Source organism: Chiloscyllium plagiosum, unplaced genomic scaffold (assembly GCF_037043375.1).
Source record: "Chiloscyllium plagiosum isolate Xiang-an unplaced genomic scaffold, Cpla_swu_hap1 HiC_scaffold_2, whole genome shotgun sequence".
NCBI lineage: Eukaryota > Metazoa > Chordata > Chondrichthyes > Orectolobiformes > Hemiscylliidae > Chiloscyllium > Chiloscyllium plagiosum.
The window spans coordinates 150,845,652-150,866,598 of NW_028270140.1; the positions used below are offsets into that span (position 1 = coordinate 150,845,652).

Here is a 20,947-nt window from a genome sequence, read left to right on the forward strand (position 1 = left end):
CAAGCTGTAAAGCTATTGAACTCGATATTGAGTCCAGAGGGCTGCAGGGATCCCCAAGTATAAACTGAGGTGCTGTCCTTCCAGCTTGTGCTGAGCTTTGCTGCAATAAGCCTGAGACAGAGACGTTGGCCAAGGAACATGGTGGTGAGTTGGAGTGGGAGGCAACTGGAAATTCAGGGTCCTTCACCTTTTTGCTTTTACTGCTGATTCACAAAAGAAAAAGACTATGGAGCTTTTAAAACTGCTTTCAGCTTGTCAATGTCCTGTTCCAAAACATGTTGTTCCAGGGAAAACTACCCTTGAATTCACTATATGTTGTTATGTGATGTCATTCCAAATTTCCCTTTTACTCATCAATATTATTTAATGATATATAAGGCTAATGCTTTTAATTTTTTGCAGTTGTGAACAGAAATCCACGTTCCTATTCCTGTGGATTTTGGTTTATATTTCGTTGGTTCAGGTTCATCACCCATCATTGTAGCTTTACCTTGTGATTCATGACATTGCTCTGCCACTGGGCATACCGCAGGCAGGTCTCTGAAATATCCCGAACGTTGCTGCTGCTTTCAAGGTGGAGGTCACTTCTGGGGTTGCAATTTGTTTCTGGGGCCCCTGGCCGAACGTGGAGGTGGACCACTGCAGCATTCTTTGTTATTTTTCTTCATCCGGTGAGACAAGCAGCTGAAGAAAAAAAACTGCAGGACTACAGAAAATGGGCAGAGGCTCAGGACTGGCAGAGCGGCTTTTGTAGAGAGTGTGTATGGATGTGATGGGCTGAATAGCCTCCTAGGTTTCCAGTAATGTCATATACTGGCTTCACATATTAGATCCCAATGTATTCCTTATTCATTTAGTGGCATTGTTATGCTGAAATTTCCTTCATTGACAGTCCATCTAGACCAAATTGAAATTGATACAACGAGCTGGCAAAACCTATTAAGAGCACGCACATTCCTCTAAACTGTGACTTCCAGAAGGTGAGATCATGTAGCAATATAGTAATTGACATGTGTGCAACAAGGAATAGTGAATCAAATGTCAGAGACTCTATCATCAACCAATCAGTCATAATCTATGTGTAGGAGACCTAGGAATTATAGTGTCCTTTCTACAGAATCACACATGAAATTGAGTTTGACAAAGTACAAGTTCTTTGAGAAATTAACAAGCAGGATGGATAAAGGGATATCGGTATATGTAATGTATTTGGGTTTCTAAAAGACATTCAGTAAGGTACCATATGAGAGGTTAGCTGCTATATGGGCTGAATAGAGAATTAGCAAATGAAAACAAAGTTGAGACAAATGGATCATTTTCAGATGGGCAAACTCCAACTTGTGAAATGTCACAGGTACCTGTGCTAGGGCCTCAGCTATTTACATTAATGACTTGGATGAAGCGATTGACTTAGATAGGTAGTAAAGCAAGATGCAAGGAGGATATAGAGTCTGTAAGGGATATAGATAGGTTAAGTGAGGGGGAAACGTTTGGTAGATGGGCGAGTATAAAGCTTCCACTTTGTTTGAAAGAATAGTAAACAGAATATTACTTAAAATGGAGAGCATCTGTGGACCGCTGCGGTGCAGATGGATGTGGGTATCCATGTATATGAGTTAACATGCAGCTCCAGAAAATAATCAGGGACATAAAAGATATGTTCATTGTTACTGCAGAGGGTTGAAGTATATAAATGTACAAACATATGAATTTGGTGTTGAATTAGTACATAGAAGTACACTCTTATTGAGAAGGTAAGTCCTATGATTACAGTTCAACTAATCCATTTAAAATCAGTGGTGGGGAAGCATCTGAGAAGCAATTGTTGAGGATAGACTTAGTAGTTACTTGGCGAAAGGGAGATTAAAGTGAACTAGCATAAATTTCTCACTGGAAAACTGTGAGAACAAGTTTTAACAAACTTAATGTTTTTTTCTGAATAGGTAGCAGAAAGAGTCAATGAGGGTAATGTTGTTGAATTGGTGTTGACGGAAAATGCAGCTCTGGCAATGTGCTCAGTGCCAATTCCCAGGTGATCGTATTTTTCTTGAGTTCCTCCCCCTCTTCTGTTTCCTGATTCACAGATGTAACTTGCATCCTCCACAGTGAAAATGAAGACAAAATATCTGTTCAATTTTTCTGTCATCTCTTTATGTTCCATTATTAATTCTCAAGTCACTTTCTCCAGTGTTATGTTCCTGACTGATGTTATTACTGGACAAGTTAGATCAGAATGAAACATGGCTTGATAGATTTTCTTTAGCGTTAATGAGGTAATCCTTCACTGAAACACAAGTATGCAATGCTATAGATTTGGGTTTAACAATAAGACAGAAGTTTATTAATCAAATGAAATGAAGATAAAATACAATAAATCAAGCATTTTATATATAACACAAAATTAAAGATTTTGAAATATGCTAAAATAAATTTCATTAATCCCAACAGCACTCCTTTACAATACTTGCACCAGAGAGAATTTCATTCTGTTTCACATCTATAATGCTTAATTTAATTGTGGCTACAATTCCCCATCTTGAGCATCTAATTGCCTCTTCTTGGAGCCTTCATATAACTGAGCTTAGACTTTCTCAGCTTCACATTAACTTCTGAGGGCTTTAACCAGAGACCTCTGGACTGGAACTTTCAAATTAAGCTCCTTACCCTGAGGTAATGGCTTTCTTAACTGCCCTAAGGTTGTTCTCAGGAACAACTGTTTCACAATTCACCCTCAGCAACCAAGACTTCCACAAATTATTCCAAACTGGAACTATAAAGCTTTTATTTCCAAACTATGGATGCTTCCCTTAATCAAAAGGAAAAAAAAAGACAATCACAATTCTCAAAACTGAAAACCTAATACATAGCTGCTGTTTGCATTGCTCATTTGTAAAAGCCTTTCAGTCGAAACAAATTTCCAATAGCCTCCTTGAACATCCCACATCAGCATCAGAGCTTAGGTCTTTCCTTGGGCTGGTGAATTATTATGGAAAGTTCATACATAACCTGGCCTCCATCCTGGCACCTTTGCATCAACTCCTAAAAAAGGGTCAGCCTTGGAAATGGTAAAATGGCCAAGCTGCAGCTTTCAGGGAAGTGAAGAAATAGCTAGCATTCCCTGAGGTGTTGGCTCAGTATGATCCCAAACGAGACCTGGTATTGACATGTGATGCCTGCTCCTAGAGCATCGGGGTAGTATTAGCTCACAAGTGGCCCATTAGAGAGGAACGCCCAATAGCTGATGTATCAGCATGTGGACTAATACAGACGTAAATATGCCCAGATAGAAAAGAAAGGGTTGGTGGTCATATTTGGAGTCAGGATGTTCCATTAACATTAACACTAAATTTGTAGTAATAGCAGACAACAAATCCCTCCAAGGTGGAGAGGAAGCTCTCTGCCTTCATTCCTGATGAAGGGCTTTTGCCCAAAACATCGATTTTCCTGCTCCTTGGATGCTGCCTGACCTTCTGTGCTTTTTCAGCACCATTCTACTCTTCCTGCAAACATGGTTCATCTTAGACCTCCAGATGAAGGGGAAGACGGCTTGGGCGACTGAAACAGCGCAGTTTTGGGGAATGGGCCAGACTTGTGCACATACAATAACAAAGAGCATGCCTCACACCAGATGACCAGGTTTTTACCTGCGCTGGAGAGGAAGCAGTGCTCCCAGATCACCAGTTTCTGTTTCACTTTGCTGATGAGCTCCTCCCAAAATTATGTGCATTCCCCGGCCCTCCGGAACCACATTCCCAGCACCTTCATGTAATCTATATTGAAAGTGAAGGAGATGAAGGATTAGTTGACCCAGGTTTTGATAAGATTAGATTAGATTCCCTACATATGGAAACAGGCCCTTCAGCCCAACAAGTCTACACCAACCCTCCAAACAGTAACCCACCCAGACCCATTTCCTTACATTTCCCAAACACCATGGCCTCACTCTTGTCTCGATTTACTTTGGCCCCCAAGGCAAGTTCAAACTGGTGACAGATGCTCATGGGTCTATGCACTGACAGCGGAGCCGGGCAGAAAACGGCAACATCATTCATGTACAGGGAGGCTTTGACCTGCAGGTGTCCGCTGCCTGGAATAGTCAGCCCTCTCTGGCTTGCATCCTTCCTGATGGACTCAGCTAAGGGCTCTATACAACACACAAACAAGGCAGGAGAAAATGGGGAGCCCTGCCTGACTCTGCATTTGATCGGGAAGCTTTCTGATTCCCACCCATTGATTGAGAGTGCACTAACAATGTTAGTGTAGAGCAGTCAGATCCAATTGCAGATTCTCTCCCCAAAGCCTATTTTGGAGAGCATGTCCCACGTTTCGGTATGCAATATCCTGTCAAAGACCATCTCCTGGTCGAGGCTGATGAGGGAGGTGTCCACTGTGCCATCCTGCACATAAGCGATCATATCCCTGAGGAACACGAGACTCTCAACGATCGTCCTGCCTGGTCCACCATAGGTTTGATCAAGGTGAATCACCGATCCCAGAGGTGACCTGACTTGGTTGGCGATGACCTTAGACAGGATTTTGTAGTCTGCATTCGGCAATGGGATTGGTCGCCAATTTCTAATTTCCTCCCTCTCCCCTTTCTGCTTGTACATGAGGGTGATGATACCTTTCCTGATGGATTTAAACATGCTGTCATACAACTCCAGCAGGTTCTGGTCAATCAAGCCCCACAGGCTTGAATGGCTGAATGGCCTTCTCCTGTTCCTATATTTAGGTCTCCTAACAGCTCCCTGAAAATGGCCAAGCAAGTCACTCAATTCATGGGCAATTAGGGATGAGGAATAAATGCCCACCTGGGCAGTGATGCCCCCATCCCACAGATGCATAAAAAAAAAGTTGCATTGCGTTGGTGGCTTCCTGGTTTGTTCCTTGTTGCTTGTTTGTGGAGGGGCCATACGGCATTCAGGTTGCGGGGTGGATGTTATCCAGTATTCAGGGTTCGGGGGAAGCGATGAGAGTCCGCCATTCAGATTCCGGGGCGGACGGCTCATGCGTTATTCAGGTGCCGGGGCGACTTGTCCCCTCAGCCGCCCGCTGCCTGTCACAGGTGTGGCCTGGCTCACCTGTCGCCGCCTGGAAGTTACCTGAATTCGCCAAGGCCCGGGAAAAGAGAAAACAAGATTGGGCACTGAAGGGATTGAGAGCCCCAGGGAAGGGTCTGAGGAGGGTGGAAGCGTCCAAGGACTATCCGTGGAGATGATTTCGGCTTTAGGGGCCCGTTACCAGAGGGTCCAGGCCGAGGACTGGAGTGAAGAAGAGGAAAAGGAAGAGGAGGAGGAGGAGAAAGTCACCATCTACCTACACTCGTGAGTATAAGTCACTCAAAGAACAGACTGCTCAAAAGAAAACTACCTGGAGAATGTTAGGGGTGCACTGCTTACTTTAAATGTTAAACCAAAACTATATCAACAAATAATAAAGCAGAATATTTCCTGAATATATTTAGATTTTATTCTGACCAAAGTCCAATATCACAGAGACGACTTTCGGACTGAGAGGTGGCAGATGGGTGGAGGAGGTGACAGAATATGTGGCAGCTGACCAAGTGACAGGAAAGGGGGAACCTTGGAAGAGGAGCTTGTGTGCATAGACAGAGGCTCATTACAATGTGCATGTTTGAGGCTCAGTGAATAATGTTTATATGATATTTAACCTGAGAAAATTCCAGTCATAATTAGTTGTCCAAGTTTCAAACAGAAACTTCTGACCTGTTTAATCTTGCAATAAATTTAAATTATTAAATTGTGTCAGTTCAGCTCCTTTTGAGAGAAGAAGGCTGAGTGGAAATTTGACAGAGTTTTTCAAAGTCATGAATGAGTTATGACTTGGAGGTGCTGGTGTTGGACTGGGGTGGACAAAGTTAAAGAAAATCACACAACACCAGGTTATAGTCCAACAGGTTTATTTGGAAGCACTAGCTTTTGGAGCGCAGCTCCTTCATCAGGTGGTTGTGGATGTTAAAATCATGCTCACAGAATTTATCGCCAAAGGAGTCCAGTGTCATGGAGATGTGACACAGTAAACAATCTTAGATTAAAACTTTCATCTTTTATAATGGGATATGCTGGCTTCTGTTCTTTGGTATATAAATCCCAGAACTTCCTTTTACATTTTCAAGATAGCTCAACTTTTTAAATGCAAGATGTGAAGTCTGCCTGTGTCCCAATGCTATGTCAGACTGACAAACCCTCTGTATAGTTTTAGAGTTTTACATGGATTCATGCAGTTTTTGAGCAAAATAAAATTTAATTCTGCAAAAACAAATTCGCCCCCAAGCTTATATGTGTGCGCATGTAGGAGTGACAGATTGAGTGTGTGGGTGTGAGTGCATGTGATAAGTGTGTGTGTGTGTATATGTACGTATGTTTGTGTAACCTTAGTTAAGTGTGTGTGTGAGTGTGATGGGGTATGTGTGAGAGGGTGCGTGTGTTAGTGTGGGTGCAGGGGGTGTATGTTTGCGTATGAGGGAGGGTCTGGGTGGGTGGGTGGGTGGGTAGGTGTATGTCTGTGTGTGTGAATGCATCGTGCAGTGGGGTCACCTGTACTGTGACATGAATCCAAAGTCCTGGGTGAGGCCGTTCCCATGGGTAGCAAACTGCTATTAGCTTCTGATTAAAGTTAAAAATCACACAACACCAGGTTATAGTCCAACAGGTTTATTTGGAAGCACTAGCATTTGGCACCCTGCTCCATCAGCCACCCTGCGTTGTTGCTTGTCCCGAAGTCCGCCTTGAAGGATGGTCACCCGAAGGTCTAAGCCTGAATGTCCAAGACCGCTGCAGTGTTCCCTGACTGGGAGGGAACACTCCTGCCTGGTGATTGTTGTGCGGTGTCCAATCATCCGTTGTTGTAGCCAAAGTACCATGCCTCAGGGCATCCTTGCCTGCAGCTTATGAGATAGACCACATTGGCCAAGTCACGTGAGTACTTGCTGTGTATGGTGGGAGGTGTCCCCACATATAATGATGTTACCCATGTCGATACTTTGACAACAACCAGTCGTGGAACACTTCAGCATTCCGGGACATTCTGCCACGGACTTTCAGGTCTCTCTGTCTCTCTTTCGGTATCAGTCCTGGGTCCACTGCTTTTCGTTATTTATATAAATTATTTGGATATGAATATAGGAGGTATGGTTAGCAGGCTTACAGATGGCACTAAAATTGGTGGTATACTGGACAGCCAAGATGTTTACCTCAGAGTACCACGGGACTATGATCAGAAGGTCGATTGGGCTGTAGAGTGGCAGATGGAATTTAATTTAGATAAATGTGAAGTGTTGCATTTTGGTAAGGCAAACCAGGGCAGGACTTATACACTTAATGGTAGGGCCATGGGGAATGTTTTCAAATAAAGAGCCCTGGGGATGCAGATGTGCAGTTCCTTGAAAGTGGAGTCACAGGTAGACAGGCTGGTGAAGAAGGCATTTGGCATGCTTGCCTTCATTGGTCAGTGCATTGAGAATAGAAGTTGGGATGTCATGCTGTGGTTGTGTAGGACATCAGTTAGGCCACTTTTGGAATGCTGCATTCAGTTCTGGACTCCCTGCTATTGGAAAGATGTTGTTAAACTTGAAAGGGTTCACATAAGATTTACAAGTATGTTGCCAGGATTGGAGGATTTGAGCTATAGGGAGATACTGACTAAGTTGGGGCCTTTTTCCCTGGAGCATTGGAGGCTGAGGGGTGACCTCCTAGAGGTTTGTAAAATCATAGGGGCATGGACAGAGTGAATAGTCAAGGTCTTTTCCCAGGGCCAGGGAACCCAAAACCAGAGGCCATATGTTTAAAGTGAGAAGGGAAAGATATAAAAGGGACCTGAAGGACAACATATTCATTTAGCAGGTAGTCTGCGTATGGGACAAACTGCCAGAGGGAGTGGTGGAGGATGGTACAATTACAACATTTAAAAAGCATCTGGATGGGTATATGAATAGTAGGCATTTAGAGGGATTTTGCCAAATGACAGCAAAATGGGACTAGATTAATTTAGAATATCTGGTCAGCATGGACAAGTTGGACCAAAGGGTGTATTTCTCTATGACCCGATAATGTCTGTGAAAGAGCTTGACTGAATCAGTACTTCTCCATGTTGAAAAACACTTGGCGAAGCACTGAGGATGGGGCAAGGGGACAAAATATATTCTGGATGGGGATTTCAATGTCTCCCACCAAGAGTGGCGTGGCAGCAGTACAATGATCGAGCTGGTCGAGTCCTAAAGGACATAGCTGCTAGACTGGGGCTGTGGCAGGTGGTGAGGGAAACAACAAGAGGGAAGAACATACCTGACCTCATCCTAACCAATCTGCCAGCTGCAGATACATCTGTCCATGATAGTATCAGTAAGAGTGACCACTACACAGTCCTTGGGGAGTCGAAGTCCTGCTTTCACATTGACAATAACCTCCATCGTGTTGTATGGCACTACCACTGTGCTAATTGGGACAAACTTTGAACAGATCTAGCAACTCCAGACTGGGCATCCATGAGACGCTGTGGACCATCAACTGCAGCAGAATTGTACACCAGCATAATCTGCAACCTCATGGCCCGACATATCCCCCACATAACCATCACCATTAGGCCAGGGGATCAACCCTGATTCAAAGGAGAATGCAGGAGGCACATGCCAGGAGCAACGTGGCATATCTGAAGATGAGGTGTCAACATGGTGAAGTCACCAAATAGGATTACTTGAGGAGAAAGTGAGGTCTGCAGATGCTGGAGATCAGAGCTGGAAATGTGTTGCTGGAAAAGCGCAGCAGGTCAGGCAGCATCCAGGGAACAGGAGAATCGACATTTCGGGCATAAGCCGAAACGTTTCCTGAAGAAGGGCTTATGCCCGAAACGTCGATTCTCCTGTTCCCTGGATGCTGCCTGACCTGCTGCGCTTTTCCAGCAACACATTTCCAGCAAATAGGATTACTTGCATGTCAAACAGTATAAGCAGCAAGTGATAGACAGAACTAAGTGATCCCACAGCTAACAGATCAGATCTAAGCTCTGCAGTCCTGCTACATCCAGTCGTGAATGGTGGTGGACAATTAAACAACAATATGTCCCCATCCTCAATGTTGGAAGAGCCCAGCATGTCAGTGCAGAAGATAAGGCTGAAGCTTCCGCATTAATCTTCAGCTGCAAGTGCCAAGTGGATGATCCATCTCGGCCTCCTCCAGTGGACCCCAGCTTGACACATACCAGTCTTCAGCCAATTCGATTCACTGCACATATCAAGAAACAGTTGGAGATTGTTGGATACTGCAAAGGCTACAGGCCCTGACAACATTCCGGCAAAAGTACTGAAGATTTGTGCTCCAGAACCTGCTGCTCGCCCAGCCAGCTGTTCCAGTACAGTTACATCACTGGCATCTACCCAACAATATGGAAAATTGCCCGAGTATTTCCTGTATATAAAAAGCAGGACAAATCCAACCCAGTTGAAACTTTATTGCTGGAACAGCACAGCAGGTCAGGCAGCATCCAGGGAACAGGAGATTCGACGTTTCGGGCACAGGCCCTTCTTCAGGAATCAGGAATTCCTGAAGAAGGGCCTGTGCCCGAAACGTCGAATCTCCTGTTCCCTGGATGCTGCCTGACCTGCTGTGCTGTTCCAGCAATAAAGTTTCAACTTTGATCTCCAGCATCTGCAGACCTCACTTTCTCCACAAATCCAACCCAGCCAATTATCGCCCCATCATTCCACTGTTGATCATCAGTAAAGTGATGGAAAGTGTCATCAACAGTGCTATCAAGCAGCGCCTGCTCAGCAATAACCTGCTCAGTGACACCCAGTTTGGGTTCCACCAGAGCCACTCAGCTCCTGACCTCATTACAGTCTTGTTTCAAACAGGGAAAGAGCTAAATTCCTGAGGGGAGTGGGAATGACTGCCCTTGACATCAAGGCCACATTCAACTGAGTGTGGCGTCATGGAGCCCTAGCAAAACTGGAATCAATGGGTATCAGGGGCAAACTTTCCAGGGGTTAGAGTCCAGCCTAACACATAGGAAGATGGCCATGGTTGTTGGAGGTCAGTCATCTCAACTCCAGGACATCTCTGCAGGAGTCCCTCAGGGTAGTATCCTCGGCCCAACAATCTTCAGCTGCTTCATCAATGACCTCCCCTCCATCATAAGGTCAGTGGTGGGGATGCTTGCTGATGATTGCACAATATTCAGCACCATTCATGACTCCTGAGACATTGAAGCAGTCCATGGAGCTGTCCTAGTGCATCAAGATCTGAACAATATCTAGGTTTGGGCTGACCAGTGGCAAGTAATACTCATGCCACATGTATGCCAGGCTATGACCATCACCAACAAGAGATAATCTAACCACTGCCCCTTGACATTTAATAATATTATTGTCACTGAATCGCCCACTGCCAACATCCTGGGAGTTATTATTGATTTGATTAGAAACTCAACTGGATTCACCACATAAATGCAGTGATGACAAGAACAGGTCAGAAGCTAGGAATACTGTGGCAACTAACTCACCTCCTGACTGCCGAAAGCTTGTCCACTATCTAGAGTGCACAAGTCAGGAGTGTGATGGAATACTCCCCACTTGCCTGGATGGGTGCAGCTCCAACAACACTCAGGAAGCTTGACACCATCCAGAACAAAGCAGCCCGCTTGATTCGCACCGCATCTACAAACATCCATTTCCTCCACCACTGATACTCAGTAGCAGCAGTGTGTATTATCCAAACGATGCACTGCAGGAATAGACAGCACCTTCCAAACCCGCACCTTCCATCTAGAACAACAACGGCAGCAGATAGATGGGAACCCCCCCCAAGCGAGTTCCCCTCTAGGCCACTTGCCATCCTGACTTGGAAATGTATTACTGTTCCTTCACTGTTGCTGGGTCAAAATCCTGGAACTCCTCCCTAATAGCATTGGGGTCAACCCATAGCATGTGGACTGCAGCAGTTCAAGAGGATAGGTCACTACTGTCTTCTCAAGGGCAACCAGGGACAGGCTGTGCATGCTGACCCAGCCAGTGACACCCACATCCCACAAATGAATAAATTAGAAAAAAGCTTTGTTGGTGAGTTGACTATTGCTAAAAAAAAATGATACTTATCAGGAGAGATGCAAAAAGACCAAATTTCAAAGGGGCCAACAAGTTATACTTCATGAGAAAAAGGGTGCACTTTGTTTTGGCAACTTGACTTTGGTCATTGTATTGCCATGGAGCATGCATCTGGGATATAACCTCCCAGGCATATTTTCCCTGAATGCATGACAAGGAGCTATTTTTTTCAGTTCAATTCCTCACCTCTACCTATTCTCTCATCTCGTCTCTCCCTGCTGTTCATCAGCTCTCAGACCTGAAAGGGTCAATCCGAGCTGACTGATGATTAATCAGTGTATTGGTGGGGAGCTGACGATATATGGAGGGAGTGGTCGTTTGTTAAAACCACAAAGACTGTGGGTGCAGCTGGAGCCCTGAGGTGTTTGAGGACAAGGGAGGAGGGAATCCAGGCAGGAGCCAAACAGTAGGCATGACTGTGTTACTGGAGGCCAAGAATAGGTGCTGGGTTACCTTTGTACAGTTCACCATGGGAACAATTGTGAGGTTACAAATGAACATAACTTTTTTAAATCCTGTGAAAACCTAACTGGAGGTCAGATTAGAATGACAACTGAGATATCAACGGCAGATGGGCAACACTGCCACCTACCTTCGAGGTCAAACACTCAGTAAGGATAAATCATGAAGGGAAGAGAGGAACAGGAGTAGGTCATTCAGTCCCTTGAGCCTGCTCTGCCATTCAGTCTGATCTGTGGCCTAACTGAATATTGATTGATCTTTGATTTCCTGTTATATGTACCTAAGTACAGTGAAAAGCTTTGTTTGTAAGCAGTTCAGGCAGATCATTGGGTGAAAAAAAAACTTGCACAGAGTAAGGTATTCAAAGTTTGTGCGAAGATTTGTAGCTCGGGTGCTCGTTGTTGTGGTTCTGTTCGCCGAGCTGGAAGTTTTTGTTGCAAACGTTTCATCCCCTGGCTAGGCGACATCATCAGTGCTTGGGAGCCTCCTGCGAAGCGCTTCTTTGATGTTTCCTCCGGTGTTTATAGTGGTCTGTCCCTGCCGCTTCCGGTTGTCAGTTTCAGCTGTCCGCTGTAGTGGTTGGTATATTGGATCCAGGTCGATGTGTTTGTTGATGGAGTTTGTGGATGAATGCCATGCCTCTAGGAATTCCCTGGCTGTTCTCTGTCTGGCTTGCCCTATGATAGTAGCGTTGTCCCAGTCGAATTCATGTTGCTTGTTGTCTGCGTGTGTGGCTACTAAGGATAGCTGGTCGTGTCGTTTCGTGGCTAGTTGATGTTCATGTATGCGGATTGTTAGCTGTCTTCCTGTTTGTCCTGTATAGTGTTTTGTGCAGTCCTTGCATGGTATTTTGTACACTACATTAGTTTTGCTCATGTTGGATATCGGGTCCTTCGTTCTGGTGAGTTGTTGTCTTAGCATGGCTGTTGGTTTGTGTGCCGTTATGAGTCCTAGGGGTCGCAGTAGTCTGGCTGTCAGTTCTGAGATGCTCCTGATGTATGGTAGTGTGGCTAGTCCTTTTGGTTGTGGTATGTCCTCGTTCCGTGGTCTTTCTCTTAGGCATCTGTTGATGAAGTTGCGCGGATATCCGTTTTTGGCGAATACCTTGTTTCGGTGTTCCTCTTCTTCTTTTTGCAGTTCTGGTGTACTGCAGTGTGTTGTGGCCCTTTACACTCAGAACTGACAGCCAGACTACTGCGACCCCTAGGACTCATAACGGCACACAAACCAACAGCCACGCTAAGACAACAACTCACCAGAACGAAGGACCCGATACCCAACATGAGCAAAACTAATGTAGTGTACAAAATACCATGCAAGGGCTGCACAAAACACTATACAGGACAAACAGGAAGACAGCTAACAATCCGTATACATGAACATCAACTAGCCACAAAATGACACGACCAGCTATCCTTAGTAGCCACACACGCAGACGACAAGCAACATGAATTCGACTGGGACAACACTACTATCATAGGGCAAGCCAGACAGAGAACAGCCAGGGAATTCCTAGAGGCATGGCATTCATCCACAAACTCCATCAACAAACACATCGACCTGGACCCAATATACCAACCACTACAGCGGACAGCTGAAACTGACACCCGGAAGCGGCAGGGACAGACCACTATAAACACCGGAGGAAACATCAAAGAAGCGCTTCGCAGGAGGCTCCCAAGCACTGATGATGTCGCCTAGCCAGGGGACGAAACGTTTGCAACAAAAACTTCCAGCTCGGCGAACAGAACCACAACAGAGTAAGGTATACAGGTTACACCTCACAGGATGCACTAGGCAGGATCAGCATTATGTGGAGTTGGACACTCCATTCAGCCGTCTCATAACGGCTGAGAAGAAGCTGTTCTTGAACCTGCTGGTGAGTGTGTTCAAGCTCGTATATTTTCTGCCTGATAGTAGAGGTTGTAGGAGACCATTACTGGTGTGGGAGGGGTCTTTGATGATGTTGGCAGATCTTCTGTGGCAACACGATGCATAAGTGGAGTCTATGGATGGGAGGTTGGCTTCTGTGACGGTCTGTGCTATGCACACAATCTTCTTTAGTTTCTTATGGTCCTGGGCAGAGCAGTTGCCATACCAGGCCATTATGCACCCGGTCAATGATGCAGCTGTAAAAATTGGTGAGGGTCCTTATTGACATGCTAAATTTCCTGAGGTGCCTGATGACGAAGAGGTGTTGTTATGCCTGCTTGACCGTCACATCTGTGTGGGAAGTCCAGGACAGGTTGTTGGTTATTGTCACTTTGAGGAATCTGACTCGCTCCACCCTCTCAACCTCCACTCCGTTGATGTAGATGGGGATGTGTTCTCCTTCCTTTCTGAAGTCAATGATCAGTTCTTTAGTTTAGCCGACATTGAGAGAGAGGTTGTTACCATTGCACCACGTCACCAAGCCCTCCATTTCCTTTCTGTATTCTGACTCATTGTTTGATATCTATCCTACCACGGTGGTGGACGTGCCTTGGACCCATATCCATTTGCTTAATAAAAATTTGTCTGTCTCGTATTTAAATTTAACAGTTGAATTAACATTACTCCCATTTGAGGAAGAGAGTTCAAACCTCCACTACTCTTTCTGTGTTGAAATGCTTCTTAATATCTCTCTTGAATGGTCTGGCCCTAATTCTTAGACTTTGCCACTGGCTTTGGAATCTTCAACCAGTGGAAATTATTTATCTTTATCTGCCCTGTCTTTCCCACTTAATCTCCTGAAGACCTTGATTAAATCACCCCATAACCTTCTAAATTCTAGAGGATGAAGGCTTCATTTGTCTCATCTCTCCTCATAATGTAACCCCTGAGGTACAGGTAAACCTGCATTGAACTCCCTCCAGGGCTGAAATATCCTTCCTAAGCTGTGGTGCCCAGACCTGCTCACAGTATAAGTAGAGTCCAACTAGGATTTTTCACAACTTCAGCATAACACCTGCCGCCATTTCTCCAATCCTTCAGAAAGGAAGGCCAGCATTTCATTAGCTGCCTTGACTATTTTCTGTATCTGTCTGTGATATTTTGAAGAGCTGTGCACCAGAACCCCAAAAATTGTTGGACATCCAGCGTATTTGATGGAAAAAGAAGTCTGGAAGGTAGTAGTAGTGTTTTTGTTTAGTCATCCATGGGATGGTGGGCATTGCTGGCTGGGTCTTTGACACCTCATTCCTACATTCTTTTGTTGACCAATAAAATGAGGTCCCATCTCCTCCTTCAGTGAATGCATAATTCAGAAGAAAAACAAGGTCACGGTGCCCTTGTGAGCACTTATCCCTCAACCAACATCAATCATCGTTTATTTCATTGTTGAATGTGGTAAGATATCTTGTGGTAACATGTTCTGGCAACATCTGTGCTTCCGGAGTACTTCATTGGTTGTGAAATTCTTTGCAAGCCCATTCACAGCCCCAGGACATCCAGAGTGTAAGTTTGTTTTCAACAGCACTGTCACGATCAGAGAGTCAGACCCTAACACTTTATACAGCTGCCTTGTACATTAATCTGCTGTGTTACTATGTCCCAATATTTACACCTTTCCTGTGAATAGATAGTTGCAACATTTATTCTATATTTATATATAAAGCCTCATGGCTCCTGCATTAGTCACATTTTGATGCATAATAAGTGCCATTTAAATCACCCAATTTATTTTGATAAATTCATAAGCTGACTGATGAAATGGATTAAAGAGCATTTTATTAATCATGTTGGTTTAAGAGCATTCATTACCATTTCTAGAAGTGCCAGGAGACTCTAAGTTTATCTAGCATGGATTATTAATAGCCTCTGAAAACGTCCAGATTCATAAAATGTCTAATCTTTTTAAGTCTATTTGAAGATGGTGTTGAAGGTACTTGCAATTCCATTTGTAAAACACTTGGACCTCCTCATGTATCAAGTTCTTTTGTCTGTCATGTTGTGTCATGCAATTTCTGTTCTGACTGGGTGTCACAGCCTTTGCATCCCTTCTAATGTGATGTTAAGATTTAGGATATCATTATACTCATCTGTCTGATCTCCCCACACTAGGTGGCATTGCTGTTATTCCAAGGCCCGTCTTCCAAGTTGGTATTCTAGAATTTGTCATCTATTTTTGTGACTTCCTTATAGAGTTTTATTTTCTTTCACTAGTTTGAAAAGCTACCCTGCTGAGAGAGAATTCCAGCCGAGCCTCTGACTCCATCTCAGTAATGCAAAACAATTCAGCCATCACATCTGAGGGATTTTGCATTCTGTGCTGAAACAGCAGTTATGCATTACACCATTATACGGAATGATGTTAACATGCTCAGGGGTAAATGACTGTAAGAAGCTTAGACTGAGAACAGAAGGAAGCCACCTGCCCCATAGTGTCCATCGTGGTTCTCTGCTAGAGCAACTCAGCTGGATGCACTCTGTGTCTTTTTGTCAATAAATGTAAAGAACCTTTTTTTCTTCAGATAGTTATCCAACCACTTTTAAAAGATCAACTGAATTGGCCTTCATCATTGTGTCAGGCAACGCATACCAGATCCTAATCATCAACAAAAAAAAAAAATTTCCTCATGTTAATGTTGCTCCTTTTGCCAGTTGCTTGAAATCACTGTCTTTTGGTTCATTCTGCCAAGTTTCTCTCTCCCCATATCTTCTCTCTTCCCATACCCCTCATAATTTATCATTCTTCCTTAAAGGAGAACAGCCCCAGCTTCACCAATATCGATACAACCAAATCCCTCAGCTCTGTAACCATTCCTGTAAACGTTTTCTGGGTTACATTCTTTTAGCATTTGGTGATCCAAGTTGGATGCAATGCTCAGCAAAGAACGAGCTAGAGTTGATAATATGTATGATAAAAGTAGGAGAGATTTTGTTCAATAGGTATAATTCCTTTCCATTTGTGACCAAGAGTTTTGGTGGAAGCCTTTGGAACTGTAGGGAAGGGGTGTATCGTAAAACCTGCTCCCCATCCCACCCACCACCAGTCTGCACTGAGGTTGGAAAGGTCAGAAGATGTTTCTTGCTTTTTTTAATTCATTCACTCACAGGACATGAGCGTTGCTGGCATTTACTGTCCATTCCTACCTGCACCATGAGAAGTTGGTGAGCTGCCGTCTTGAACTGCTACAGACCAAGTGGTGTACGTGGATCCACAATACTGGTAGGGAGGGAATTTCACCATGTTGACCTAGTGACCCTGAAGGAACGGTGATATATTTCCAAGTCAAGATGATTAGTGGCTTGACGGGGGACTTGCTGGTGATTCCTTTGCATCTGCCGCCCTTCTTGTTCTAGATGGCGGCGGTTCCGTGTTTGGAAGGTGCTAAGGAGTAATATTAAATTTCTACTGTGCGTCTTGTGGGTGGGGTTCCACACTGCTGCCACTGTGTGGCGGTGGTGGACAGAATGGATATTTGTAGATGTCGTGCAATCAAGCGGGCTGCTTTGTCCTGGATGGTGTTAAGCTTCTTGAGTGTTGTTAGAGCTGCACCCATCCAGGCAAGTGGAGAGTATTCCATCACACTCCTGACTTGTGCCTTGTAGATGGTGAACAGTCTTTGGAGTTCAGGAGATGCAAGATTGCTGCTGCTATAAGATTCCTAGCCTCTGACCTGCTTTTTTTTACCCACTGCATTTATATGGTTAGTCTAGTTCAATTTCTGGTCAGTGATAGTTCCCAGGATCTTGATAGTGGGAGATACAGTGTTGCTGATACCATTTAATGTCAGAGGGTGATAGTTAGCTCATCCCTAATTGGACGTGGTTATTGCTTGGCATTTGTGTGGCATGAACATCACTTGCCACTTGTCAGTCCAGTCCTGGATGTTGCCCAGTTTTTGCTGCATTTGGATGTGGACTGATTCAGTATCTGCAGAGTCATGAATGGTGCTGAGCATTACACAGTCATTGACGAACATCCCCACTTCTGACCTTATGATGGAGAGAATGTAATTAATGAAGGAGCCGAAGGTAGTTGGACCTAGGACATTACGCTGAGCAACTCTTACAGAGAAGTCCAGGAGCAGACTGTCCACTAACAGCACAAACAACCATTTTCTTATTTGCCAGATATAACTCCCACTAACAGAGTGTTTTAACCCTGATTGCCATGACAGCGCCCTGATGCCACACTCAGTCAAATGCAGCCTTAATGTCAAGGGCTGTCACTCTTTCCTCCACTCTGGAATTCAGCTCTGTTGTCCATGTTTGAACCAAGGCTGTAATGAGGTCAGGAGCTGAGTGGCCCTGGTAGAACCCAAACTGGGCGTCACTGAACAGGTTGTTGCTGAGCAGGTGCTGCTTAATAGCACTGTTGATGACACCTTCCCTCACTTTCCTAGATGATCGAGAGTAGATTGTTGAGATGGTAATTGGCTGGGTTGGATTTATCCTGTTTTTTGTGTGCAGGATGCAGTTGGGCAATTGTCAGGTAAATAAAGACCATGCTCCTTCTCTTTCTCTTCTGCTCCCAGTCTGGTCTATCTCCAAACTGTACCCTCCTCTGCTATAGGATTTTACAATTTACTCCCCAAATGTGATGACCAACAGCTTCATTCAATGCCAATTGATAGGTTGAACCCAAAATCTTCCAATTACCAATCTAATGTGCCATACTACCTTAAAGGCTTTATGAGGAATAGTCTCAAATGTTGTAGTCAATCATTTCCGAGTGATAGGAAGCATTTCAGTGCACACAACATCTTTCCTCTAAATTTGCCTCTGGTTCTTTTGCCATTCACCTTTAGTCTGTGTCCGGTCAATACTCTTGTCTCTGTAAATAGTCTCTCCTTACTTACTGCACTAAAACTCTCCTTCATTTTGACCACCTCTTAAATATCTGCTTAATCTTCACTGCTTTAAAGAATAATAAATGATTTCTAAAAAAAAACAAAGAACTGTAAATAAAATTAACAACACGGTGCACTCCAAGCCCTGCTGGCAAATGACTATCAGATTTAAAACTCTGGTTTCACTGGTGGAGACAGCAAATATAAACTGAAATATCTTTGCTTGGGCGGTTTATGGGATTATCTAAACCACTCAATTGGATTACTGTCTTGTAATTCACTGAGATATCTATTGTCCTCTGTGTATTGACATTTTGATTGATGCTGTATTCTGACTTGCCTGTTTGCAAATATTTACATACCCTGTTGCATATCAAAAATCTAGTGGCACCCCAGAGTTTAGAGCAAAGGTTTACACGTGCTGTCCCCATCATAAACCCACCTTTTCTCATTACTCATCTTGGGAGAGACAGGGGAATGTCAGCGCTGAAAATGTGTTGCTGGAAAAGCGCAGCAGATCAGGCAGCATCCAAGGAGCAGGAGAATCAACGTTTCGGGCATGAGCCCTTCTTCAGGAATGGGGAATCAGTTCTCCTGGGCAGGACTTGCAGTTCAGACGTACTGGACTCCTCAAGGAGCTGCTGCACTCCAAATTCAGTACAGGCAGGAGACTCCTGGGAAGACAGCAGAAACACATTAAGGATATCCTCAAACCACTGCTGAGGAGGTGAAGTGATCCCCAGTGATAGGGGAATGTCAGTCAAGTTCATATCTCTGATCTTGTGAGTTAGCTTTGACAGAGGCTTATTGAGCACTCTCTGGTGAAATACTGCTGAGAATTTTAGATTAGATTAGATTACATTACAGCGTGGAAACAGGCCCTTCGGCCCAACAAGTCCACACCGACCCGCCGAAGCGCAACCCACCCATGCCCCTACATTTACCCCTTACCTAACACTACGGGCAATTTAGCATGGCCAATGCACCTGACCTGCACATCTTTGGACTGTGGGAGGAAACCAGAGCACCCGGAGGAAACCCACGCAGACACGGGGAGAACGTGCAAACTCCACACAGTCAGTCGCCTGAGGCGGGAATTGAACCCGGATCTCAGGCGCTGTGAGGCAGCAGTGCTAACCACTGTGCCACCGTGCCGCCCACAAAATGGGGTTTGGTTGGTTTATGCGTTGATATTATGAGGGATTTATGTAGAGAGGGTTAAATTTGTTTCAATTGGCAGGGATGTGTGAAATAAGTAGCTGCTCCTTTAAATTATCATCCAGCTGTATTCTGCAGCTGTCTCTGTTTTTGCTCATTTAACGCATCTATTAAAATGTGATGTTGGACATTTGGAGTTAATACAGGAAGTCTACTGATGTCATTTTCTAAAGGTTACATTGGATCCTGGGAGTGTAGTGCCCTCCTCTTCCTAGATCGAACCCAGAATTAGACCAGGCAATTTATAATTCATGCTCCCTTTTTCTGTGTCATCTAACAGGTCACTAATTTTGGCACAAACCTAATCAGGGAAAAGCTGTCAAATCCAATCAAGTCTTCCTTTGCTTCCTGTGCCAGTGAGCGAGGTGACCTGCTGTTTGGAAAGCTGCGTCACTTGCAGGAAGGTCATTCTTGGGATCTGGCCAGGTCATACCTCCAAATCTGTGCCATTGTTCTGGCAAACCTCCAAGAGACAGAAGCTTTAAGGCTGATGACCATTCGGCATCTTTTTGAGCAACTGAGAATAACTTACCTCCACTCTGATTCAGTGGGTTCTGATAAATCCAATGAGCAGTCTGCAGATTCTGTCACAGGTATATGAATACTGAGGATTTAGAGGGATTTGGGCCACAAGCTGGCAAATGGGACTATTTAATTTAGGATATCTGGTCAGCATGGATAGGTTGGACTGAAGGATCTGTTTCCATGCTACATATCTCTATGACTGTAACTCTATAAAGTGGGGCACCTGGTATTTGAAGGTTTGGATTGATATGGTGTTTGGAGGCTTGTGCAATCCTCCGACGCCTTGCCGTTACACGTTCCAGAGTCACTGGGGATCACTTCACCTCCTCAGCAGTGGTTTGAGGATATCCCTAATATGTTTCTGCTGTCTTCCCAGGAGTCTCCTGCCTCTACTGAATTTGGAGTGCAGCAGCTCCTTGAGGAGTCCAGTACGTCTGAACTGCAAGTCCTGCCCAGGAGAACTGATTTTTGAGTAATTTGTACCTCGCCACTGGGTAAGGTATCATGGAAGAGGACACTGTCACTGGGCAATCTTTTTAGTCATTGGGTTTGGAGGATCTTGCTCTCTGCTGATGTCTTTGCTGATACTTCTCCAGGGCTTTAAGTGCTTGCTAAAGGTTGTCTCCATTTTTAAAGCACACGGAAGTGCAGTTAATGGATGAAGGTTACAGTTTCAAAATCTTGGCACCATTTAACCTTTGAGACCAGATTAAATGAAAGTGATTTGGAATAGAGGAAAAGAGAAACATTTTTTTGTCACAAAACTGACAGACTGGAACTAGAAGTGAAGGCAGCTAAAATTAGATGGGAGAGGGTCTGAAGCAACATTTGAGAGGAAAGTAATTATTAA

The 20,947-nt window shown here is 44.4% G+C and overlaps 1 protein-coding gene across 2 annotated transcripts in view; it reads left to right on the forward strand.

The window, feature by feature from the left end:
- Positions 1–5,088: 5,088 nt before the first annotated feature.
- ggt6 (gamma-glutamyltransferase 6) overlaps positions 5,089–20,947 on the forward strand; it is a 64,678-nt gene continuing 48,819 nt past the window's right edge. For both annotated transcript variants that reach the window (XM_043704288.2, XM_043704269.2), the window contains exon 1: positions 5,089–5,324. In XM_043704288.2, coding sequence (XP_043560223.1) covers positions 5,215–5,324 — 110 coding nt within the window. In that variant the 5' untranslated portion in view covers positions 5,089–5,214. The remainder of the gene's footprint in view (positions 5,325–20,947) is intronic.